Raw genomic sequence first — 26,238 nt, 5'->3', positions numbered from 1 at the left:
TTGAAGAAGATTGCTGCTAAGATGGTCAAAATAGAAACACTGACACTGAAGCACCCAAACCAATAAAACCTGTTCATAAAAGCACTCCACATCAAAAGACATTGATGTGCTTTGGCTCACTTCAGATTTCAGCAGCATTCAGTTCTTGCCTGAGACTGGAGAAAGCTTGGTGCCAGTAGGTTATCAGAGGACACGGAGCTGACAAATTTGTTGTCATCTTATTGCAGGGGTTCCATACTGTTGTCTCCTTATGACAAAAGTTCCACACCTTCTTGGTGTTCCTCACGGACAGCCCCTCAGAGCATTGCCTCTTTCTTCTTCACAAAGCAGCCACTGACTCCAGCTCCCATCTCAACACCATCCCACTCTTTTATAGCATCTTCTTCTCATTGCTCACAGCTGTGGCCTGTTAAAGTCAGGCCTGTTCCTAATCTTTGATAATTGGCCCAGCTGCAACTCCTTAGGGGTAAGATTACTTTCTGCACTATCTTTATTTTTCTTATAGTCTATCCCCTGCAACAAATTTGCATTCCCTATGTAAAAGGCTTTAGAAGGACCAAGAAAAAACCAAATTTTCCTGTCAATATTAGGATGCCAGCACATGTAAACACCTGTGAGTTGTGCCCTGCAGAAAAGCAATTTCTCACTTTCTGTTAAACATCTTCATCTAATATTTTGCATACTACATACCCGTCTCAGTAAGATCTAAATCTCTTTTGCAGAGAAGACACCGTCCCTGTGTCTGTCACTGGCAGAGAAGTGAAAGGATTCCAAACACCCTTCCCAACACGTTGCCAATACATACAAAGCAGGGACCCAGATCTCAGGCAGGCCAGAGGCTGGATGTGCCCTTTTCTGTGGGTGCAAACCCTCCAGAAATGCATGGGTAGGTGTGTGCTGCAGTTCATGTGTGCTAAGTTTAGGGACATTTACCTTTGCCCACAAAGCACTGGCACATATTTCTGTGACAGGAGGCTTTGCCTTGTCTCCCCACATTCAAGAATAACTATGGCTGTCAGGTTCCAGCTGGACACAGGAATGCTGTGCAGTTTGTGCTGTGGCATTCACACAGTCCTTACCTCTGATAATGGAGAGTGAGGGAGTGCCTGGGCTGACAGGACCTGATGGGTTGGTTTACATCAACACCACTCACTCAACTGCTCTATAACTTTTTGCAGTTCTTCTAAAGGAGGCAGTATAGAAAAAGAAAATATTCATACACAGCATCTTTGCTCCTCTCCACAGATGCCCCACTTCATCTTTAAGAAATAAAAAGAGCAAAAGGGAAAGAAAACAAAAAGGGAAGGACACTGCTCTGTTGCAACATCAAGCCAGCGTAAGCAGTGACAGCACCCACATGAAATATTTTACCATTAATGGCTCCAATAGAAATCTTTCTGGATGATCTATGGAAGCCCTGCAATCAGAAATAGTCCAAGCTTTGCTCAGCTCCATTTCAAAATCTCTGATGAGAGGGGAGTTGCCCTCACATGTACCATCAAATTTAGAAATCCATTTAAGTCCTTTTGATGTTATTTGAATGATCACTTCTGAAAGGTTATAAAACAAAATGCAGCTAAGCCATATTTGTTTTTTCTGCAAGGTTTGGAAAGTGTAAACACTTAAATCATCAACAAAGTGCATATCATTCATATTCACCATACCTTTTAAAAGCATACTTAGCATACCGCTGAGAAAGATTACTCTGCTGACAAAAATCAAGTGTCTGGATTAATTTAAAGGAGTGCATTTCACAATCCATCATTTCAGAATAAGAGAACAAGGAACTGCTCAGTTAAATTAAATTGTGAGTTACTCTGGAACAAATTAAAGGAAATTAATCTCTGCTCTGTGTCTAGTCCAGACGTGTAATTCGGGGCTGATGCCATTAAAAGCCAAATGGTCTAGCTGCGTTTCATAAAGACTGAATAATTTTACAACTTATATTTGTTTGCACTCTTGCACAACATGAGAAGCAGCAGGATTTGTGGCTTGTAAGATGAGCTGGCAGTTTCAGGCCAGTGCTCTTCAAGGACTTTTTGAAGGGGAGCAGGTGTGGGAAAGCAGCTTGGGAATGGTGGGGCAGAATAAAGAGGTCAGCAAAGAGAGAGGATGCTCCTGGCTCCCACCATGGCATGTTTGAACAGCAGGGCCCTCCCCAGGACACTCTGGTGGCCACCAGCGCTGGATTTGGTCCATGTGGGTCAGCTCAAGGGCTCTGTGCCACACCCTGCCAGCCCCAGCTGCTTCAGGGGGCCCTTCTGGGCTGCAAGGGGTTTGCTCTCTGAGAAAAGGATTTTATTTGATAACCCCAGAGCCCACATACAAAGTTCAGCTCAGCAGAACAGAGGATCTCCTGAGGAGACTCTAAAAACAACAGAGTGAATGAAGAAACTTAATAGAAGAGTGTAATAAATGGTGACAATCAGTTTTAGCTTTGCATGTGTTACCCAAAGCCCACTTCTTTAGCATACTTTTACTCTTTTCCTTTTCTCCTTCCCCCCTCCCCCAATCTTTAAATAACCATTTACTATAAACTGTCTCCTTAGTTTTCACTTAACATTTTCAGTTTCAGTTTCTTTTTTTTTTCTTTCCCCCACCCCCATCTTTAAATAACCATTTACTATCGACTGCCTCCTTAATTTTCACTTTAAATTTTCCATTTCTTTTCTCCTTGGCTTTATATACATATATTTAATCTGAACTTTTCATAGCAGAAGAAAGAGTAGTTTGAAAAACAATGTTCCAGTGGGATGAAAACCCAGTTACCCTTAAAAAGTAAATCAGAATATTATCCTTATATACCTGACAGTATTCCAGCAAAAGCATGGGCATATTTAATTTACATTATATTTATACATGGGCACATTTAATTTATTTTATATTTAATTGCCCCAACTAGGTTGTTTAGGCAGTGGTGGCTGTGGCCAGGTGAGCACTGAGAACCTGAAATGTTTAGTGACCTGGAAGGTTTAATGGCAGAGAGGACTTCACTCAGTGTGAAGCATTTCAGAAATCTCATTTTTCCAGGTGGGGCAGACTGGAGGGAGAGTGAAGCTGAGTCTTTGGGCTGGGGCTGCAAGGAAACCTGCAGAGAGGCAGCAGCGCTGCTCAGGCTCCTCACCTGCAGCCTGAGGTTGTGTAACTCTCCGAAATGCATTGCCTGCAGGCTGCTGTGCTGGGCCAGGCTCCTGTGAGCTGAGCAGTCAGCTTTGAGTCAGCCCCACAGCCCCACAGCCATGCAGGGACAGCCACAAGCTGGGACCTGAAGCTGGTTCAGCAAACAGGACAAGAGGATTTCACTTCTGGCAGCAGCAGCTCGTTCCTCTCTTGTGCCCAGCCTGATGTGGTTATCCCTGGTTGGTAAATCCACACACTAATCAGCTTGGGAGTTTATATCTCCATAAATTCTGATTTCCAACGTGCTGTACCTCTCCATTGCAGAAGAGGCATTTTGGTGCCCCAGGTTCTACCTACACACTCCAGAAAGGACCTCAGTACAGGGGAAGGTGTTCCTCTGAAGAGCTCTGCTGTCCCCAGCATGACTTGGGAGGAATCTTCACCTTCTCAAAGCAGTGAGTATGAAGCACACTGCAAATCTTCACCTTCTTCTCAAAGCAGTGGTGGCTAAAGGTGCTAAGTCAGACTGGTAGCAAACACACACGCATTTCCTCTGCTTGGCAAGTATCCCCAGCATTACTTGGGAGGAATGTCATGGGCTGGAGCAGAGTTAGGTTAGGAAGGAACAATGTGCATATCAGCTACATGGGCAAGGTGACAAGTCAAGTTTGCATTCCCTGTGTAAAAGGCTTTAGAAGGACCAAGAAAAAACCAAATTTTCCTGTCAATGTTAGGATGCCAGCACACATAAACACCTGTGAGTTGTGCCCTGCAGAAAAGCAATTTCTCACTTTCTGCAAAACATCTTGACCTGCTATTTTGCATACTACAAGCCCATCTCAGTAAGATCTAAATATCTTTTGCAGAGAAGACACCATCCTTGTGTCTGTCACCAGGAGAGGAGTGAAAGGACTCCAAACACCCTTCCCAACATGCTGCCTCTACAAAGTGGGAACCCAGATCTCAGCCAGGCCAGAGGCTGGATGTGCCCTTTTTTGTGGGTCTGAACCTACAGCAGGCAAAGTGAGAGAGGAGATATGCACAAGGTCATACATCAGGGGAATTAATGGGCTAATCCAAATTACAAAAGCCCTTCCAGGACCTCACCCTTCAGGCCAGCCCCACACTGTCTCTGCTGAAATGAGGAAAAATGAGTATGGGAGAAAATTTCCATCATCTCAGTGTGATTAATCCCACTGTGCTGTAACCGCTGAAATACCAACCATTTGTTTTTATACATTTGGCAAAACACCTTTTCCTTTCATTGCCTCGGCCAAATCAGCCCAATTTTTCAGGCTGATCGGGCATTTGGCAGTAATGCACCTCAATGTCTGCGCTGCTGCAGGATGGCCAAAGCCTGGCACGGGGAGATTGATAGCCCTGAGCCCCAGGTAAGGCTGCTCCATTTTCCTGCAGACTGATTAGCACTGTCTATTCCAGCCATTTGAGTGTTTTTTCAAAGAACACATTTGAAGAGCTGAAATGGATCCACACTGTCAGCTCCTGGCAGTTTAAGTGCAAACAGCTGCCCTGAAAGCTCTGTGCAGCACCACAAAGAGATGAGCCTCTATGAAAGCTAGTCAATCAAAGGAGATAAATCTTTGTGTCAGTTCCAATTATTGAGATACTCCAGTTAACTCAGGGAATCACAGACATTAGACTGGCTTTAAATGCCCACGTGGTTGAGACTGTACCATTGCTCCTGGGAGGCAATTTCACTGTCTGACAGATCAAGAGGCTTTTCTCAGCTAGTTAATTCCAATTAAGTTTTTTCCTCTCAATTTCATCCTACTATCCATCATCCTCAGTCAGCTCCCCTTCACAATTCCTCTCCTGCCGTGCTGCTCGTGCCAAGACTTCTGGAAATAGTGACATTATTACAAGTACCTGGTGATGACACCCATGAGGCCTCCCACTGCCTCCCAGGCCTTGGAAAAAAGATGGTTTCTGTCTTAAAGAGCTTTTTTCCAGCTTCCACAGCCTTTAAATAAAGCTCTACACTTTAATTTAGGCATGTCAGTAACCTCCCCTCCTTGTGCTTTGCCTCCTGCCCTCTGATAAACTTTGTTTCTCCTGGCTGCCCTGACTTCAGGTGGCAATCAGAGTGTAAAGGAGATGTGTTTAGATGGTGTAAATATCTAAACACTAAGAAAGAGCTGCTGCTGCAGAATTACCTCCCGGTATTTTTCTAGAAGTCCACAAGCACCGGTTAAAGGTGTTGTGAGAACAGATAAAACATAAAAGATTACACTGCTGCCTCATGAACTTTATATAAAACAAAATTACAGGGGATTCCGGTAAATAATTCCTTCCTTCCAAAAAGTAATGGGAATGGCTGTGCCCTTCAAAATGATGGGATTCATCAGTGGCTTGTCTCTGCTATCAAAAGAGGCTGCTCACACAGCACAGCTCCCCTTCCTCAGCCACACTCAGGAAGACAAATGGAATTAAACAATCTGTAAACATATTCTTCCAGCTCAGGAAGGTCAAGGGGTTTGCAAGTTTATTTCAAGAGACAAGAGGAATTTAGCCCTTTATTGAACACAGCATCAAAGGCTGGTGAGCTCCTCTGAGGAGCAGGTCCCTCACCCCAGGGCAGGGCTGCCAGGGGTGAAGAGTGTGCATGGCCAGGGCAGGCTGGAGCTCCAGCCCAGATTTACACCAGTGTAAAGAAAAGCACTCCCCATCCCAGTATTTACATTATTCAGACCAAGGAAAAAATGTAGTGGCAGCTGTGAACAGCCCTGGTAGGAGGACCTTCATGCAGGCGTTTCATTTGTTGTTGCAGCTGACTCTCTGCATCTCCTTTATCTTTTTTTTACCCCCCCTCCTTTCAGAGATAGTTGACCTTAAATGCAAAAGGATAACGTGGGTCAGGAGGAGTGTTTATTATCTATGAGTTATTTTCTTTCATGTTAGCAAAATCCTTTTGTAGAAGTTGGCAGAAGTCCCTGTTACAGCTAAATTTTGGACCCATGGGTGATCTGGAATTTAAGATTATTTATGTCTCAGTATAAAAAAAGCAGTGGAAAGGAAGCAAATTCAAAGAAAATAATCAGAGCACAGCTGAAGTCTGTAGCTTTACTTGTTTCAAGCATTCAGGTCCATCACTGATGTTGGGAGACTGTTTCAGTGGTTTCAGGCTTGTGTGTGGAAGCTGGAGCATGCGTAGAAATTACACACCACATTATTTCAGTGTTGGTGCACAAGACAAGGAGCACAAAGCACTTTACAGATTCCAAGAACTGACTTGCACAGCTCTGGGTACAGGTGTGCTGACAGTACCTGCAGCTCCTTTAACCTCCTTGCACTGCAGGAACAGAGAGGAACAGCAGCAGGGGAGCAGGTCCTGCTCTTGCTGCTGTCACTGCTGTCCCTGTCCCCAGGCCATGGGGGTGGCAGACAGCCAGACCCTGCTATGTTGGCCCTCAGCAAACCTCCCCTGGCTCCAGGGAGCTGTTTGCCCTGTAAAAAGGAGCTGCTCGGTGTGAACCAGAGCTGAAGCTCATCCCTGCTCTGCCAGTGCTCTCCAGGCTGGGGTCATTGCAGGCAAGATCATTCCTGAAGGGTGGGGCTGGAAAGAACATTTTTAGGAAAGGGTTATTTTTGTGTGCTCATTCCCAGAATGGTCCCAGGGTAAATCCACACTGGCTGTTTTTCCAAGCCTCATTTACTCCTAATCAACATTCACAGAAAACTGAGGCAAAAGTTCTTAAAATACTCAGAATGCAGCTTTGCTCCTTGACCATGCTGTTTCACAGCCATCTTCCAGCAAAGGCAAAGAGAAAACCACAGTTGCTCCTCATACAAACATGCACAAGAGAAAACTCTCCAAACCTTGAACTGTCAGAGTCAGGGGCAGGATAAGCTCTGCCCACACTTCTCTGCTCTCTGCAGACAGACAGACACCATTCCTTGATCCCACAGCCCACCCCTCCTGTGCTCTTCACGTCCAGGAGCATCCACAGAGCTCAGGGAAGGAGAGAAGTGGTGCCAAAGCCTCTCTCAAGCCCTGTGGCTGTGGGACAGGGAGGGAACCCCCCTGCAGCCCCTAGAGAGTGAAAATTCCCAACAAGTGAAAGCAAACTTGGGCCCCTGCATGTGTCTGTGCCCACAGATTGCTCCTGCAGGATGAAAGCAGCACCCCCAGCCCCTCCAAGCTGTGCCCAGCAGCCAGGGGTGGAACAGAGCTGTCTGAGCTTTGGAGAGCACATTGGAATGCACAGCAGCTTTCACTTTGAGGTGCTCTCCACCCACAGCACAGCAGCCATTCAATATGTGCATATTCAATGCTCTGCTTCATGGGCTGGAGCAGCAAGGGGAGCTCAGTGAGTGATTCAGGTGTCTGTGGATGTCAGAGCCTGCAGGTACAGCTGGGGTGACATTTTCAGAGCTCTCTACATTTCTTAGGCTCTTCAAGGTCCATTGAAACTTGCTTGAGGTGAATTTGAATGGAACATAAGCCCCCAGATCTCTTTTGTGTTTTAGGTTAGCTCCTGTCCTTAAATTTTGCAATAAATAACAGACAGACTCTGCTTGGAAAGTTGGGAGCAGAGTAGGAATTTGGAGAGCATGATCATGGGCAAAAATGAGCAAAATTCCTTTGAATATTGAAAGTATATTTAATGTGGTGCTCAAGGTGACACAGCAAATCACTGGGCAGAACTGAAGCACAGCCCTGAGGGAATATAACTTGCAATCAGATACAGGAGTAGCTGAGTAATTGCACAGACTCAGAAGCAGCATCACATCAACTCAACATCTGGCTGGAAAGGGGCTTGGGGAGCCTCAGTGATCTGCTGAAGGAGAGGGGCTGGCATTAGGTTCGAGCAGCTAGTTGCACACAGGTAACCTGGCACAGGGAAATCTGCTGCTATTTAAACTCCGTAAAATTCTCATTTTAGTGCCTTAGCTTTCAGTATATCCACTGCTGGAAACATGAGGAGTTCTCCACTTGAAGGACACATCTTGCTGGCTGCTGGCACTGTGTTGGGAGAGCCTGAGGTGTGAGACAGCCAATGGCTCTGGCTATGGCACCTGGCATGGCACTGCTGGGTACGAGTGTCCCATCGAGAACCTGTCCCTGGGCTGCTGAGCCTCCCCACCAGCCCTCCCTGGCAACCACTTGCCTCTCCTTTCAGCTGTCAAAATTCTATTTATTCCAGTGCAGCATTTCCTGTTTCCTAATTTGGATGGTTCCCTCAGTCATTTTTCCACTCAAATGCTTCAGCATTTTTTTGCAAACATCTAAACAGGAAGAGACCTGACCTCTCCTCCCTGGACATGGTGTGCTCCCTGCTCCTGGCAGCAGCACATCCCTCCTGTGCCAGCTGCTGTGGGGACTCCAGGGCAGGCTGAGGGTGGATCCCAGACCTTGGGGTGCACTCAGGGCTTGCCTCGAAGGGCTCAGCAGTTTTGGGATCCCACACTTGGGTCCTGTTCACACCCTGCTGGCCCCCAGTGCATCTCCCTGTCTGTGCAGAGGGGTCCCAGGCTCTGTCATCCCCCAAAAGAAACAATGTCCATTGACTCACAGGGGTGGATGGTGAGCCTGACACCTCAGACAGGCACTGGGCAGCTCCTCCCCTGTGCACTTTCCTTGGGGCAGGATGGCTGGGGGGGTTTTCCTCCTTGGGGCTTTGTAGGAGTGTCGGGGGGCAGGACAGTCGGGATGGAGATGAGAGATCTCTGCAGCCAGGTCAGGAACTTGGGGTTTATTGCAAAGGGCCTGGGGGCAGGGCCCTGCTGGGAGCTGCCAAACACAGCTCAGAGCAGCCTGAGAGAAGAGAGGGGGAGAGAGGGTGAGAGGGTAAGAGAATAAGAAGGGTAAGAGAGTAAAAGGGGTAAGAGAGTAAAATGCAAGAGAGTGAGGTTCCCGTTACAATACAATTAATCTTTTTCTGTGTTGAACATTCGGATTCTCACTAACCAATCTAGTACAAGTTACAAATCCCACAGCATTTACATATTGCCTGTAAGAATCATTACATTCCCATACTGTGTTACATTTTAAACCCTAAAAACTCCTCTTTGGGCCCCTTCTGGCAAGCTGGCAGGGTCTGCTCTGACCCTTGGGCCTGTCTGCAGGCAGAGGGTGTTGTTTCATCAAAAGGGGATTACCTTCAGCTGGCGATGCCGTTGTTTTCCCATTGTTGAGTAACTGAGGTATCTCAAAGCTTGCTTTCATTTCAATCTCGCTTACAGTTTCTATATTCTCAAAATCTTTTGCCAGGCAATCATATTTATAAGGCTTTCGTGTTTCATCTTCCCTAACAGGGCGTCCATCATCACAGCCCCTCAAATGGAAAATGCAGCCCTGGGGCAGAGCCATCCCAATCCTCACCTCCAGCTGCTTCCAGCAAAGGCCCCAGGGAGGAATTTCTCTTTCCCTGAGCTGGACAAGCTCTGCACCCCAGGATTTGGGTCTGTGCTTGCCCTCCCAGACAGAACAAGAGGACACAGTCTCAAGCTGCACCAAGGGAGATACAGGCTGTTGTGGTGTGCTGTAATGTCCCATTTTGGCCTTCCAGGTCATTCCCCCAGGTGTGCCTATGCTTCTCTCCTTTCCCCCTTGCCCCCATGCTGAGTGAGTCCTGTCAATCAGGCTTAACATTCCAGCAAGGCGTCGTGTGGTTGGTCAAGTTCAAAGGATGCCCCTATGCCCAGAGGTCATTGGCCTGTCTGGGTGTCATCTTCCCCTGAGACCCTGCCCCTCTCACCTGGTTGGTGCTCACCTGTACCTCCCCTCCCCCTGTCCCTGAGCTTAAAAAGGTGATCAGACCATGCGGCAGATGTTGTGTTGGAGCAGTTGCTAACGTTCAGACCTCTGTAACCATGGAATGAACCTCTGGACATTAAACCCTCCAGCAGAATCCTCTCCTTTTTCTCTTCACCATCGCCTGAAGCTATTCCTCCTGAGGTAAATGGGGTTCCTAACAGGCCTGGACTTGTTCAGTGCCCAGCTGCAATCTCCAGCAAGCCAAGGTATCTCTGGGGTGACACACCGCAGTTGCTGCCTTTGGCCCAGCAGCGAGGGTCAGACTGGCCCAGGCACAACCTAACTGGTAATATTGGGAGCCTTTTTTCCAATAACAGGCTAGAATTAAGGAGGAAGTTTTTCACAGAAAGAGTGGTCAAATACTGGAATCATCTACCCAGGGAGGTGGTGGAGTCACCATCCCTCGATGTGTTTAAAAAAAGACTGGATGTGGCACTTGGTGCCATGATCTAGTTGAGGTGTTAGAACATGGGTTGGACTCTATGATCTTAAAGATCTCTTCAACCTAGAAATTCTGTGATTCCCTTGGCATTGGGATGCTGGAGAATGCAGGTGCACCCAGCCCAGCCCCACTGCAGGACCCAGGGACATTTGGGGTGCTGGGATGGGCACCCAGGGCACTGCCAGGCTCCAGCTCCTCTCCTTGGGAGAGCAGCGCTGCCCTCAGCAGGGATCTCACCCCAGGGTGTGGACAGACAGACTCCCTGCAGATGGCTGATCTGAGTGGGGCAGCTGTGCAGCAGCCATCAAACCCTGGGGGTGTGGACAGACAGACTCCCTGATGCTGATGGGGCAGCTCTGCAGCAGGGCCCAGAGCAGTGGGGAGGTTCTTTCCTCACTGCTGGCAGTGCAGAGCTCCCTGGCACTGGCACATCCCAGCCCTGGGAGCCTGTGCTGCATTCCCAGCCAACAGGGGACTGGGATAAATGGGAAAAAGTTACTTCTGCCTTCAGGAGGTGGAGAAGCCAATGCACTTCATTTGCAGGAGTACCCACAGAGCTCAGGGAAGGAGAGAAGCGGTGCCAAAGCCTGTCAAGCCCTGTGGCTGTGGGACAGGAGGGAACCCCCCTGCAGCCCCTGCAGAGCCCCCCTGTCCTGGGCTCTGCCTCCAGGGCTCTCATGGCCAGGCTCCAGATCCAGCTCCTTGCTGGTGCAGATCAAAAGCTGACACACCTGAGGGTGAGAGGACAGAAAAGAGTGAAAAGACTCAACAAGTGAAAGCAAACTTGGGGCCCTGCATGTGTCTGTGCCCACAGATTGCTCTTTGGGCAGCTGCCTGCCTGCACACCCTTATCTGCACCCTCCTCCAGAAGCCCTCAGTGTCTGGAAATCACATTCAGTGCATGCACTGGGACATATTTAACATACTAGTGTGGGGCCTTGCAGCAGTTTGGTCATGCTGCAGAATTAATCTGAGATTGGTGATAACTGCAGAAAATTAGATTTATGTTAATTTTTTTTTAATGTTGGAGGTTTCTCTCAAAAAAGTTGCTGTTCCAAGTCCTAGCTCTGTCCTCCAGCAGTGAATCTGTAATGCCACCCTCCTGTGCCACAGGAAGGAGCACTCTGTGTGTCTCTGGGGCTTGGGCAGTGGCCTCATTGGCTGCTTGGAGCAAGAGTGTCACAGACATCTTTTATGAAAACTCTTTTCTTTAGGATTTTTCCTCCTGAGAAGCCGAGAGGCCTCAGGAACAAAATGTAAACAATGGTTATCTGCTGCTGTGGAATGCAACAGGTGCAGCTGTGATTGGTCTGTGTTGGTTGTTTCTAATTAATGGCCAATCACAGTCAGCTAGCTCAGACAGAGAGTCTGAGGCCACAAGCCTTTGTTATCATTCTTTCTTTTTCTATTCTTAGCCAGCCTTCTGATGAAATCTTTTCTTCTATTCTTTTAGTATAGTTTTAATGTAATATATATCATAAAATAATAAATCAAGCCCTCTGAAACATGGAGTCACAGCCTCGTCTATTCCCTCATCCTCAGATGTCTCTTCCCTCATCCTCAGACTCCTGTGAACACTGTCACACAGGAGCCAGGCTGTGGCTGTATTTTTGTGGAATTCTGTGAGGCTGCACCCCTTCCCCAGAGCTGGAATTGGGCTCCAGCCCCCCAGCACAGCAAATCCTTCTTCTCCCAGCTCTGCTCGGGGTCATGGGAATGGCTGTGCTCAGATCTTGTTCTCTGAGGACAGAGCAGCACATGGAGCATTTTAGGAGGCTCCTGGTACTGAGCCACAGTCACTGGCAGGACCCAGGACATCCCTCTGGCTGTCCTGGATTTCAGGACCCCTGCCAGGGGGCTCAGAGACCCTGGCACAGAGCCCAAGACATCTGTGGTTTTGATTATGACCCATGGAGCAAATTACCAACCTTAGATGAAGATCTACAAGCCATGACCGTTTAAGTAGGATGATGGTGAATTTACCACGGGGTGAAAAATGGATTTTTGGGCTTTTTAGAATGGGGGTTCAGGGGGCAAGATGGAGGAATCTAGGATGTCCAGCCTTTCTTCTTCTTCTTCTTGGCCTCCATCTTCTGCTGTGATGTTGGCAGTTTTAGATTGGTTCAGAGTACAAGCTCACTGTCTAACATAGGTGATAGGCATTGGGAAGTAATTGTAAATATTGTACATGCAGGTTTTAGTATAAAAAGATAACACTGCCCTGGGGACAGGCAGAGTGCCTTAGACTGTCTTGCTGAACAGGACAGGAGAAAGAATTTTATAGATAAGGAACAATAAACAACCTTGAGACTCAGAAATTAAGAGCTCTGACTCCTTCTTCAACCGCTGGGCTGGGAAAAGACACTTAAGGGTATCTTGGGGTCACTCTGAGCAGCAGAAGTCCTGAGAAGTCACTCACTGTGACTAAGCAAGATTGGGAGATATTCTGGACTGATGCCAAGGCAGGGGCAAAGGCATTCCCAGAGAAAGGAAAGCAAAGCTGTGTTAGTGCTCAGGAAGATTCATGTGCTGAGCATTAACAGCAGCAGCCCTGGCCCATCCATCCTGTCTGTGGCAGGGAGCTCACCCTGCTGGGTGCTGGGCAGCAGAGGGGCTGACAGCAGGGCACCAGCTCTATTTACAGCTCTCCAGTGCAGGGATGAAGGCACAGCCCTGCTCCCCTCCCTCAGTGTCCCCCCAGCCTCCCCGGGCACAGGGATGTAGGGGCCTGAGTAAATATATGTATTGTAAATATGTGTATGGCAGTAAAAGATCTCTGTATTGTATTAGTGACCCTGCCCTGGTTCTAGTTATTGTAAATGGGCTGCAGCTGTGATGTCCTTGATTGGGCAGCAGCTGTAGCCCATGGAGGTAGCTGGGATAAAAGGGGGTGGGGTGGTCAGGGAGAGCCTTGGAGAGGAGCCCTGACTGAGAAGCAACAACACCACTGCTGTGAAGATCTGCCGTGAGAAAACCACCCAGAAAGTATGAGACTCTGGAAATATGATATACAACAACATGAATACAACATCTGGTGATCCCGACGTGATAAAGAACACACAGCCAAACATTGAATGAAGGTATGGAATCCCCCGGACAGCCGAGAGCTGTGGCAGCCTGAGAGCTGGGACTATAGAATATAGTATGGCCTTTGAATCAAGGAGCTGTAACAGCAGAAAGCTATAAGACTATGGCTTTTCAGAGAGCTGTAAGACTATGGCCTTTGAGGAAAAGAGCCTGGGAACATCTAGGGATTTGTATGTATTCAAGACAGCCGAGAGCTGTGGCAGCCTGGGAGCTGGGACAGATATGTATATTGTAACTGTGTAATTGAAAAATTGTTAAAAGAAAAGGGGGAAATGTAGGGGCCTGAGTGAATGTGTGTCTGGGGGCCTGAGTAAATATATGTATTGTAAATATATGTATGGCAGTAAAAGATCTCTGTATTGTATTAGTGACCCTGCCCTGATTCTAGTTATTGTAAATGGGCTGCAGCTGTGATGTCCTTAATTGGGTGGCAGCTGTAGCCCGTGGAGAGCTAGGATAAAAGGGGGTGGGCAGGGAGAGCCTTGGAGAGGAGCCCTGACTGAGAAGCAACAACACTGCTGTGAAGATCTGCTGTGAGAAAACCACCCAGAAAGTATGAGACTCTGGAAATATGATATACAACAACATGAATACAACATCTGGTGACCCCGACGTGATAAAGAACACACAGCCAAACATCGAATGAAGGTATGGAACCCCTTGACAGGGAGAGCCTTGGAGAGGAGCCCTGACTGAGAAGCAACAACACCACTGCTGTGAAGATCTGCTGTGAGAAAACCACCCAGAAAGTATGAGACTCTGGAAATATGATATACAACAACATGAATACAACACAGGGAGCTGCAGGGCAGCTGCTCCCAGGCTGCACCAGCAGCAGAGCACAACATCCCTGCCCTGATCTCTCTGATCTCAGCAGCACAGAGAGCACAAGGAAAGCATCCCACTGGACATCCCTGGTGTGTTTGTTAATCTTAGATTGGGAAAGCTGTGCTTGATTTTTGTGGCAAATGAAAGCCACAGTGATGCCATCATTAATCCAACAGCTACACTTCACCCAAGAGCTGCAGTGGGTGGGGTGGCCTCACCAGTCTGGGTCAGTCCATAAAGCACTTCAAGCAGGAGCCTTTAAATGCTATCATTGCTTTAGTTACTCAGCAAATGCTTCTCACTCTTATACACTCCCAGTCTTTTAATAATATACCAAGTTTTTTACAGAGCTGTACTAAGTTCAGAAGGTGACTTGCCTGTGCCATCACCAGCCTGCCCAAAGCTGACCACACTCACATTCTACCCCTGCTCAGCACAATGCTCAGTGGAAAAACACCCACAATTAATGCTGCCTATTAAAGGGAGCCCATTAAAGATTCATCTTGGATGGGAGAGGAAGTGCAGGGTCCAGCACGGTTTCCTGTGTGCTATAAATAGCCATGGGATGCTTTAGGCAGAGGTCAGCCCCAGGCAGCTGCACAGGGCTGGCCTGCTTTGCCTTGTGCTGCTGGAGTGGCAAAACTTGTCCCCCTTAGAGCAAGAGAGAGCTGTGGGACACAGAGAGAGCTCCTGCTGCAGCCCCTGGTGTTAATCACAGTCTGGCATTGGCTGCAGGGGGAGCAGAGCCACTGATCCTGCCAGGGCAGGGTCCCACCAGGGTCACCCCCTGAGCTGGCACCTGGTAACCCCTCCAGTCACCTGCTGGTCTGTCAGGCTTTGCTGAGTGGCACATGAATGCTAGAAATGTTTCCAAAATACTCTAGAGGACAAGAACAGACAAAAAGATGCTGTTTGTGTGCTTTGCTCCAGCAAAGGGACTTCAGGGAGCAGTTTTTGGTGGGGGTCCCCAGCACAAGTGGCACTCCTGGTCCCTGCAAACCCAAGCCCACTGTGACATCTAGTGGCAGGTTACCCCAGAGCCCGGGAAAGCTGTGTGTGACAGGCCCTACCCAGAGCTCCAGGACAGCCAGCCCACACAGGTTTGCTTTGTCACAGGCTCCTGAGGTGCCTCTGTACCCCTAAACCTGTATTTCTGTATTTCTGTGTGACACTGAGAGCTGCATGCCTGTGTGAGAGTGTGACAACTCCTTGCTCAGGCTGAGTGTGCAGCTGACAGGGACCTGTTTGGTGAGCTTGGGCCATTTGTGACATGAATTTCAACCTGTGTCCCCCGGCAGTGACCAGTGCTGGTATTTGACAAGCTCAGGGGGCCTTAGAAGCCAGGGACACACAGATCAGGAGTGGAGCAGCAGACAGGGCACCCTGCTCCCTTCCTGCACACTCACCTCCACTCCTCCCCGTCCTTTGCAAGGTTTATTTAATATATCATTTAATATTTCACCCTTTTTTGCAGACTCTGTTCGATTTCCTGCACCACCATCAGTGACATATTCCATATTAGCTGAATAATGATACAGAAATTAAATCAATAGGCTTTTCCTAACAAGTAGAGAGGCCCCATGGTGCACGTCTGGGCAGCATGAGTCAGGGATGTCATCTGATTACTGGGCTGCTTTGTGAGAGAAGGGACAAACAGATTCCAAATATGGGGAGTAAAACTGAGAAAAAAGGTCACATTTCAAGAAGATCCTCATTCCTTGTGAGAGCTCAGAGCTGGGCAGCAAAGTGGGAAGCTGCTGTGCAGCACATGAGCAGCAGCAACACAAGCCCACAGCACAGACCTGTGTAGGGGGATAGAATATAGGTAAATAAAGGTAGTATAGAAAGTAATTTTACCCCCTAAAGAGTTGCAGCTGGGTTAATTATTAAAGATTAGGAGGACGCGTGATATTAAGAGGCCACATAAGAAGAGTGTTATAAAAGAGTGGATTGGTGGGAACTGGAGTTCAGTTGGTTACTGCAAGGACAAGGAAGAGTCAGTGCCCAGAGGAGCTGCCTACGAGAAACATCAAGGAGGTGTGAAACTCTGGCAACATGGAACCCTTGCAATGTAATGACCATAGAACTCTTGCACTATAATGACAACAGACCTGCCCCCCACAAACTCCCTGCCCTGGAGGATGATGGAAACAACATTAAAGTGTGCAGGGTCAGAGCACTGGGAGGTGACACCAGGCTGGGCAGCACCAGCCCTGCCTCAGGGGCTTCAGGTGTGTCTGAGCAGGTTGGGACCCACGAGTGGTGCCAGGCTGCAGTGCCAGAGCATGCCAGGCACCACAGCAAAACCTCCCCAGCCACCAGCCCCTCTGTTTTGTGTCTGCCTTTCATAAAGCTTTGTTTAATACACAGAACGGATCCTATATGATTTATTCACCAGAGCAGCCAAGTTCCCTTCCCACACAAGCATTCCTTCCAGCAGCTCCAGCTCCTGCCTTTTCCCAGGAGCACTGAGGGAAGCAGGATGGGGTGGAGGAGGGATGGGAACAGCAGGCAGTGTGTGTGCTCAGCCCCCTGCTGCACAAGGCTTGCTGGACCAGATTTTGGCAGGTGTCAGATTTTTCGGAGATCCAGATTTTTGGCAGATGTCAGATAATGTTAACCCTGGAAGTGTGAACCCTGGAAATGGTGAACTTCAGAAGCTGAAACAGCAAATTTATACCAAAAAGAACAGCAACCCATACAAAAACACTCCCAGAAACAGCTCCCCATTTCTTAATGGGGACAGGGGGGACCTTGCTGCCAGCCAGAAGTGCTGACCCCAGCACTGCACAGCCCCCCTGGGCACTGCTGGGCCTGGCTGCTCCCACCCTGCTGCCCACCCCAGGCTGGGCTCCATGCCTGCTGCTCCTGCTGGCTCTGTCCCCAGGGGATGAGCCCACAGATGGATGCTGGATGGTGGCTGCTCCCTGCCCAGCACCCCCATGGCACAGCAGCCATGACTAAAGGAGGGTTCCTGCCTGTGGCACAGCCCTCCCTGACCTCCAGTGACCCTCTGGTCACTTCCCACAGTGGTCACTGCAGCAGCACTCCAGGGCAGAATGCTCCTATGGGGGAATACCTGGCCACACAACCCATTCCTGTCTCATGGCTCTCAGCTTATATCAACAATTTATTCATTTCCAAAACACAAGTAATTTCCTACCTTAAAAAATTACACCTCTACTGCTGCCTGGGACCTGTGTGAAGCAGCAGATGGATGCTGAGGCCTGGCCTGAAAATGCAGCAGACTGATTTGTGTTTGTCCCCAGCTCTTGTGCTCGGCACATTGCCAGGGTGACGCAGAGCAACGAGGAATAAATTGACTCAAAACTTGGCCAGAGAGCATCAGCAAACAGAGGGTTGAAAACTCAGCTTGATTTATTTTATAGAGAAGCAAAGGACAAGAAATGCAGCGCTATTCCCAGTTGTGGTCCTGGCAGACAGATGCATGTAAGAGCAGAGCTGCTGGTGAGGCTGGGCAGCCCCAGCGGGGTCTGTCTGACAGGGGAGCATTGCTGGGAAGGGACATGACACTAATTCCCTTTCTGCAAACATTCACTGCCACCCTTGCCTCCCCTGCCCAGGGAATACAAAGTGTTTTACATGAAGCAATAAAGCAAAGGCCACGTTCTGACACGCAGATGCTTAATACCCTCCTACAGAGCTGTCGGAGCTGCTGTAGGATTTTTTGGGCATTACAAAGCAAGCCTTTGGCAAAGGCAGGAGCTGGGGCTGGCCCAGCTGATGGCCAGAGAAATGCCAGGGCTGCCCCAGCACAGGGCACCAGCTCCTGCTGTCAGGGAGCCCCAGCCCTGGCAAAGGGACCTGGGCACAGCAGGAATGGGGCAGGAGAGGATCTGAGGGTTGGGCCAGCTGAGACAGAAACCACCCTGGGGACACGGGAGGGACGTGGGAGCACAGCTGGGCATGGGGGCCTGGAGCAGCAGCACTGTCCCTCTGCAGCCCCAGGGTGACAGCTCACACTGCTGCAGGCTCAGGCACCCGCCCCAAAGCTCCCCTCTCACATTCCTTCCTCCAGAAAACAGAACAGAAAAAAACCCAAACAGATCCCTTCTGCTTTTCAGGAAAAATCCATGATTGCTCAGGGTGAGCTCCTCTGACGCTGGAGGCCTGACATGCTGTCCCCACAGAGTGTCCCTGCTGCTGCTGTGTCCCTAGCCCTGCCACCCCATTCAGTCCCTATGGGAAAGCCATTCCCATGCTCACACCTCAGAGATGAGCCTCCTGTGGGAGCACTGAGGGTCCTGGTGCTCCCTGGGGAGCAGCAGGATGGGTGGCTGGTCCCCTCCAGAGGACAAACCTTTGCCAGGCAGGGTCCTTGTGCCACTCTGCCTCTCTGCAGGGACAGCTGTGCTGTGCCACCAAATGCCCACTGCATTTAGGACTTGCAGATGCTGAAGTGTTAGGTCTCAAAATTCCTAGGAACTAAATCTTTTTTAAATGCTAAACAAAATATATAATGGAAAAAAACTTTCTGTTTTCTGTTAAGTGAGCCCAAATAAAAGCAGCACATCCCAGCAGGGAGCAGCCAGACCCACACCTTTGCCATTCCCTCCCGAGTTTGTGCCTTGTTTTCTGGTTTGATTGCTGGTTTAAAAACCTTACAGAAATAGAGTAACCAAGGAAAGAAAACAAACCTCTCCTACCTTCCATGGGGAGAGGCAGCTGCAGCGGGTCCCTGTCCTGTGCAGAGTAAATCCCGAGTCCCTGCAAGCTCTGCCTGGGGCAGCTGAGCTCCGAGCCCATCTGCTCGGCTTTAAGCAGGACAGACGAGATCCCACCCAGGACGGGGTGGAGAATCCTCCCTGGGAAAGAGCAGCTCGGTCACAGCTCCCAGAGCCGCTCCCGCATCCCGCCGGGGCTCTGGCACGGCCCTGCCTCCCTCTGCCCCTGGGATCCCGCACAGCCTCTCCCTCTGCCATCCCCCCGCAGCCTGGCCTGACACAGGGACCGTGCTGGGCACTGCCCGGGGTGTGGTGCCAGTGCCAGGGTGTGGGTGGCGTGGGTGACACCAAGGAATGCTGGCAGGATGAGTACAGGATGCACAGGGTTGGAATCTGTGCAGGATGGAAGGGATGAAGCACACACAGGTACTTGATGGAGGGGATGGAGCTCACAGAGGTGCTCCATGGAGGGGATGGAGCACACAGAGGTGCTCCATGGAGGGGATGGAGCACACAGAGGTGCTCCATGGAGGGGATGGAGCTCACAGAGGTGCTCCATGGAGGGGATGGAGCTCACAGAGGTGCTCCATGGAGGGGATGGAGCACACAGAGATGTTCGATGGAGGGGATGGAGCTCACAGAGGTGCTCGATGGAGGGGATGGAGCTCACAGAGGTGCTCCATGGAGGGGATGGAGCTCACACAGAGGTGCTCCATGGAGGGGATGGAGCACACACAGAGGTGCTCCATGGAGGGGATGGAGCTCACAGAGGTACTCGATGGAGGGGATGGAGCTCACAGAGATGTTCTATGGAGGGGATGGAGCTCACAGAGGTGCTCGAGGCACTGCAGTTATGTCAGTGAGGAACCCTCGAGGAACTGGAGCAGGGCCCAGCAGGGTGAGCTCCATGCAGAGCCCACTGCTGAGTGCTCCACTGCAGGCACCACCCTGACACTGCGATGGGAAAAACATGTTACAAATCCACTGCTTTTGCACCAGAAGTCCTCTAGGCTGAATCTCTTTGGCATAGAAAAGGTAATTTTCCTTAACACAAAGTCTCTGTGCAGTTCATTCTGCCTGGAGCAGAGGCAGCTGGGCATGGTTTGAGTTTCCCTTGCAGTGAGCAGTCCCTGGGTGCAGGGAAGGCAGCACCCACCTTCATGGCAGGTCTGTGCCTTGGGGCTCCCTTGGCTGGGGGCAGGCTGGTGCTGGGGCTGGGCTTTAAGGTGTTATTGCCCATCAGAGGCATTTAATCAGCCCTGCATGAATTCCCTCTTTGTGGCTGAACTGCCCAGCAGCAGCAGCTCCCACTGCCACAGCTCACACAGGGGACACAACTCACACAGGGGACACAGCTCACACAGGGGACACCTGCATTTACATTTCAGGACAGAGATGGAGAGAGCAGATAGGGTACAACAGCAGAGACACAGCTGTCATTGCTACCAGAGCAGTGCTGGGCCCTGCCATTGCTGCCAGAGCAGTGCTGGGCCCTGCCATTGCCACCAGGCCAGTGCTGGGCCCTGCCATTGCCACCAGGCCAATGCTGGGCTCTGCCATTGCTGCCAGAGCAGTGCTGGGCTCTGCCATTGCCACCAGGCCAATGCTGGGCCCTGCCATTGCCGCCAGAGCAGTGCTGGGCCCTGCCATTGCTGCCAGAGCAGTGCTGGGCCCTGCCATTGCCACCAGGCCAGTGCTGGGCCCTGCCATTGCCACCAGGCCAGTGCTGGACCCTGCTCTGTGTTTTCAGCACTCCCAGCACACAGAGGATGTCTGAGAGGTGCTCATTGCTGATTCCCCCTGTGAGGCCACACAGCCTCATACCATCTAACAGGGTTAAGCACTAATGAAGCAAAATATAAGAATATTCCAGGTGTTAATGCCTATAACACATATGATTCAAACTGAAATTTGCTACCACTGATGAGGTTTCTGGTTGGAACTGGCTTCTGTGTCACTGGAGGGGACATTCAGACTCAGGTCCTGGTCACTCTGACCAGGGTGTGGTTAGGATAGTCACATCCCTTGAGGAGGTACATGGGTGTGGTGAGAACAGAAATTAGCTTTTGATGCCTTCTGGAATGGGATGTCTGGAGGAATATGCTGTCCTGACTTCCTTTCCCAGAGGATGTGGAGACACAAGGCTCACACAGGGCACCCTCAGCAAAGGGGCCCAGCAGACTGGGTGGCAGAGCCTGGGGAAGCCATGACTCTGCAGGACACTGCATCACAACACCTAGCACAGAAACTGAGTAGAAAAGACAAAAAATTCCTCTTCAAAAGAGGAGCACGAAGCCCTGGAGCATTCCAAGTCACACCTTGCACACCATGAACTCTAATCTGAGGAGACTCACAGAGAGCACTGCTGGCTCACCCGGGCAGGACAGGAGAACAGGAGGACAGCAGGACAGGGGGACAGCAGGACAGGGGGACAGCAGTGCAGCAGGACAGCAGTGCAGCAGGGCAGCAGTGCAGCAGGGCAGCAGTGCAGCAGGGCAGCAGCAGTGCTGGCTGATGAGCTGTCTGTCTGTCTGTCCCTGCAGCCAGCCCCTCGTGGCTCTGTGCCTCGTGTGACGCCGCTCCCTGGGGCCGCCTGACCCCGGCTTCCTTCCCAGCCTCTCTGAACTCCCCGGCCCTCCGAGCAGCAGCACCAGGGTATTTTTAGCCTGTTTACAAAGACACAGCAGCACATTTGTGTGCAGCCTGCAGGGAGGGAGCACAGGCCATGCAGGCAGCTGGCAGCAGCGTGGAGGGGGCAAAGGATGGCTTCAGATATGGGGAGAGAACCAGAAGGAGCACCAGGAAAACATCACCCTTCTGCCTTGCCTTAGATTAGCATTTGATACATTTCCTTTAATAAAAATCTAGTAAATTTTAAAGCCTTTTTTCTGGGGTTCATTCAAGTGCTGAGAGTTTCTGCACCCACCTCAGTGGCAGCCCAGCGCAGAAGCACCACAGGCTCTGCTGCTCCCCTCTGTCACTGTTGGTCACCACGTGGCCAGAAGGAATCCCAGGGGTCCACCAGCTGATCTATTATGCAGCCTGCAGTGGAAGCATTATCCACTGTAGCAATTTCTTTCCTGAACTGTGGTGTTTGAGCTGAGGACAGCAGTCCAGCAGCAATGGCATCAATTGTTGTCATAAAAGCAGCCAACCTTTGCCAGCTCCTCCATGAAGCCACCTAGAGCTGGTGCACACAACTCACACCAGCATTGGGGTGTCCTGGCACCTCACAGAATGTGTGTTAAACCAAGAAGCAACTGTGTTACAGCTCCTGCACCTGGGGCAGGGTGGCAAATACCACCCACAGCTCTGCCCCTTCTATTTATAAAAATATGTCCACTCTGCTTTCTCACAGCTCAAAGGGCTCCCTGATGCTGCTGAACCTTCTCCACACCATCTAGAGAGAAGAGTTTTGGCTGCTGTTTTGCAGGAGAAAGAGAGCATCCCCCTGGCAGAACTTGTGAGACTCAGCTCCTCAGCTGTGGCCAGGCCTGACACTCCTCCTGACCAGCACATCCCCTACCAGCCTGTGATGAAACCCCCTCTGCTTGCAGGGGATCGTAGTGCTGCTCTGCTGGGATGGGCTCCAGCAGTGACTGGGTCTGTGCTGCTCTTCAGCCCAGCTCAAAAGCCCAGGGGCATGACCAGCACGCTCAGATTAAATTGAGGATTTTCAAAGTGGTTTGAGGACCTTGGAGGCACAAAAATCGTAGATCTTGTACACAAAAGCAATTCCCAACATCCTGTTCTCCCACGGAAAGTCCCCAGTTAATCTGACAGCCTCTTTGCTCCATCCTGGTTGTGAACTGAAAGAGCCTCAGCCCAAAGGGTAACTTGGCTCTTGCTTTGACAGAGGAACAGGGATGTTTACAATAACAATCCAGCCCCTTGGCACCTCTGAAAGGTCTGCTTATAACAAGTGAAGAGCTTGTGGGCTCAGGGAAAAGAGAAATACCTTTACTCATTTTGAGCTCTCTCTCAGGGATGAGGAGAGGGACACCCACCTGGCCAGAATCAAAATGCTACAACAATCCTCCTGTCTCTGTGAGATGAACACAAGCCCCAGGAGGAAAGATTTATACACAGCCCACCGAGCTGCTTGATAGAAAAAGAGCCTAGAAAGCCATTTTCAGTGACTGGAGCAGTTATTACTCCTGCCCTGGTGGGGATCTGCCAGATCCCTGCTGGGCATCCAGAGCAGGAACAGCCCTGTGTGCAGTGCTCAGATCCCTGCACAGCCCCTCACCTGCCCCCCAGCCCATCCCCATCCCCACACAGCCCCAGGGTATGCTCTGCCCTCCTCTGCATGTGCTAATAATGCACAGCTGGGGATGCAAGGCTTGGGGAAAGGTGGCTGGACACAGATATGGATTATTTCTGACACCCTGGAAAGGCTTCCTGAAAAACCACACAGGTTCAAGCTCACAAGTTGCTGTAGGCACCAACAATGAAATTTTAAAAGTGGCTCAGGTCAGTTTTGGGCACTGCAGCCCATCTCCATTCCCACACAGCCCCAGGCTCTGCTCTGTCCTCCTCTGCATGTGCTAATAATTCACAGCTGGACAACTCAGGGTGCAAGGCTTGGGGAAAGGTGGCTGGACACAGACACCCTGTGAAAGCCCTCCTGAAAAACCACACAGGTTCAAGCTCACAAGTTTCTGTAGGCACCAAAAATGAAGGTTTAAAAGTGGCTCAGGTCACTTTTGGGCACTGCACGGCTGACTGATCCTGTCATGTTTTAAAGAGTCTACAGAACTCCAGCCAAACAAAAAATATGAAATGTAATTCTATATAAATCTCAGTATTTCCAGCTCTGAGTACAAATCATCAGCTCACAATACCCACATGAACCCACCAGTGGAAGAGCAGCCTGGGCAAAGGCAGCTCTGTGGTGCGACAGAAAATGCAGCAGCGTTAAAGGAGCGCCAAACAAGTAAAGGTATTTTCCTTCCTTGATCAATGCCTGAATGACAGCAGTGTTGGACCACTGCTGCCCTTGGACTGACCTGCAAGGCGTTTTTCCCTGGCTGTTCTCCAGAAGCCATCCCAGGCCCAGCTGCTGGAGCCCCCGGGGTGCTCGCTGAGGCATCTCCTGAGCTGGGGCCTCGCTGCTGCCATCCTCATCCTCAGCACAGCCCTGGCACTGCTTCACAGCTCAGGACCAAGGCAAATCCATCGTCCCAGCTCCTGCCTCTGCAGGAGAAGGCTGCAGGTGGCTGCTGCCCATGGCTGTGGCAGGAGCAGGCAGGGCAGCAGCCCCAGCACAGCCCTGCCGAGGCTCAGCTCCCACCTCCTGTAAACACAGCTGTTCCTCCCACTGGGAGGATAAATAAGGAGCTAAGGAGAGAGGCCACGCACATCCTGGGAGCTCTGCACCTCTGCATTCCCAACCCCTGTGTCAGCTGTCTGCACACAGCTCTAATCACACAGGGTGGCAATGCTTGGGGTTCTTATTTTGGTTCATTTTGAACGGAGCAGCTTGGCCTAGAAGCAGAATAGGATGTTCCTCCTGTGTTAGGGGGTTTACCTGAGTGGTTGTTTTGTGCAGAGACCATTCTGTTTGCAAAGGACTTGGATTAAACATTCTCCAAAAACAAACTGCACTCCAAAGGTGCTTTTTTCCTGTGCTGTCCACTCTCTAAGCAACAATGGGAATATAAAAAATCCTCTGCCTCTTACCTGTCCACTTACATGCCTGGAAATAGGGCCCACACAAGTGTGTTCTTCCCAGCACATGCAACCATTAATTTAGGTTTCCTTCCCATTTGGGATGTGAGAATCTTTACATCTTTACAGTGCAAGAGTGTATGTATAAAAAGCAAATCCCTGGCTCCTAGCTCAGCACTGGTGAAGCCTCTTGGCAAAACCAGTCCTGGAGAAGAACAGCAATCAGTGGGGAGTTGACTTGGATGGCAGGTGGCTGCAGGTGGCACCTACTGGTACATGTCACACATCATGTCACACATCATCACTCCTAGTGCTGCAGCAGGTTTGGGTCAGTATCTCACAGGAATGGTTCCAGTGGGGTTCACTGAGGGGGTTCAGCACACAGGAGAGGGGACAGGCTGCTTCAGCACACACATCACTGACACACACACATCCCTGACACATACACACGTCATTGACACACACATCAGTGCCACACACATGTCCCTGCCACACACACATCCCTGACACACAGACATCACTGTCACCCACATATCCCTGACACACACATCACTGACACACAGCTGTCCCTGGCACACACACACACATTGCTGAAACACACATCACTGACACACACACATCCCTGACACACACATCCCTGACACACACATCAGTGCCACACACATCCCTGACACACACACATCCCTGACACACAGACATCACTGTCACCCACATATCCCTGACACACACATCATTGACACACAGCTGTCCCTGGCATACACACACACATTGCTGAAACACACATCACTGATACACACACATCCCTGACACACACATCAGTGCCACACACACGTCCCTGACACACACACATCCCTGACACACACATCAGTGCCACACTCCCCACTGCCCCAGCTGGTTGATCAGCAGCCCCCAGAGCTGCATGGATGCTCCTCACCGAGCACACCCTGCCCCCAGGAGAGCTCTGAGAGCACCCTGGGACTCCCTACAGCTGATTCCTTGATGCTGCAAGCCTGCATCCTGATTAAGATAACTCAATTAATCTCTCCCAGAGGAGGGAAACCCAGGGCTGCCAGGCACAGTGGCTGCTCTGAGCTGGGAGCTGCAGCACTGAGCATCCCCTCCTCAGAGCCCTGGGGGACAGGAGCCCTCCTCAGAGACCTGCAGAGCACACCTGGTGGCTCTCAGCCACACAGGATGCATTTCAGACAACAAACTGGCATGCAGGACTGTTTTTTTCCTGTAACGCCTGGAGTTAGTATCAGGATGAGGAGAAAGCATTAAGGATATGTTCCATTACAGAAAGTTCTCTGGGTTTGGACAAATGCAATGCCCAGCCATCCCTGCAGGAGTCCCCAGGCCATGCAAGCAGCCATTCCCACTCCTCCTTGGCTTGTCCCTTGGGATTGCTCAGGGCAGGAATTGCCCTGCACAGAGTGACACATCCATGGCCACGTCCAGGATGCATCACACAGAACTACACCTCCACAAGGATGAGACTTAACATGACCAAGGCATTTAGGGTTGAAAAATTACATAAATGTCCTCCTGAGCTCCAATGGCAGACACACATATGGAGGAGGCTGTTTTCCACCCCAGTGAGCCACATAGGGACAAGCTGAACCCCAAAA

At 50.3% G+C, this 26,238-nt stretch overlaps 1 protein-coding gene across 8 annotated transcripts in view; it reads right to left on the bottom strand.

Moving 5' to 3' along the window:
* The window catches only part of LOC134424662 (rho GTPase-activating protein 7-like), a 57,205-nt gene extending 32,996 nt beyond the window's left edge, over positions 1-24,209 (bottom strand). For 3 of the 8 annotated variants that reach the window (XM_063168571.1, XM_063168570.1, XM_063168572.1), the window contains exon 1: positions 23,950-24,209. In XM_063168571.1, coding sequence (XP_063024641.1) covers positions 23,950-24,067 — 118 coding nt within the window. In that variant the 5' untranslated portion in view covers positions 24,068-24,209. Of the gene's footprint in view, positions 1-1,079; positions 1,160-18,922; positions 18,945-23,949 lie in introns of those variants that run through there. The other 5 variants (XM_063168579.1, XM_063168581.1, XM_063168585.1 and 2 more) reach the window with 5 other exon arrangements.
* Positions 24,210-26,238: the final 2,029 nt, after the last annotated feature.

This window comes from Melospiza melodia, chromosome 14, assembly GCF_035770615.1.
Source record: "Melospiza melodia melodia isolate bMelMel2 chromosome 14, bMelMel2.pri, whole genome shotgun sequence".
Taxonomy (NCBI): domain Eukaryota; kingdom Metazoa; phylum Chordata; class Aves; order Passeriformes; family Passerellidae; genus Melospiza; species Melospiza melodia.
Note: the sequence above shows the minus strand (reverse complement) of the source record. Positions and strands in the feature narration are given on the sequence as shown.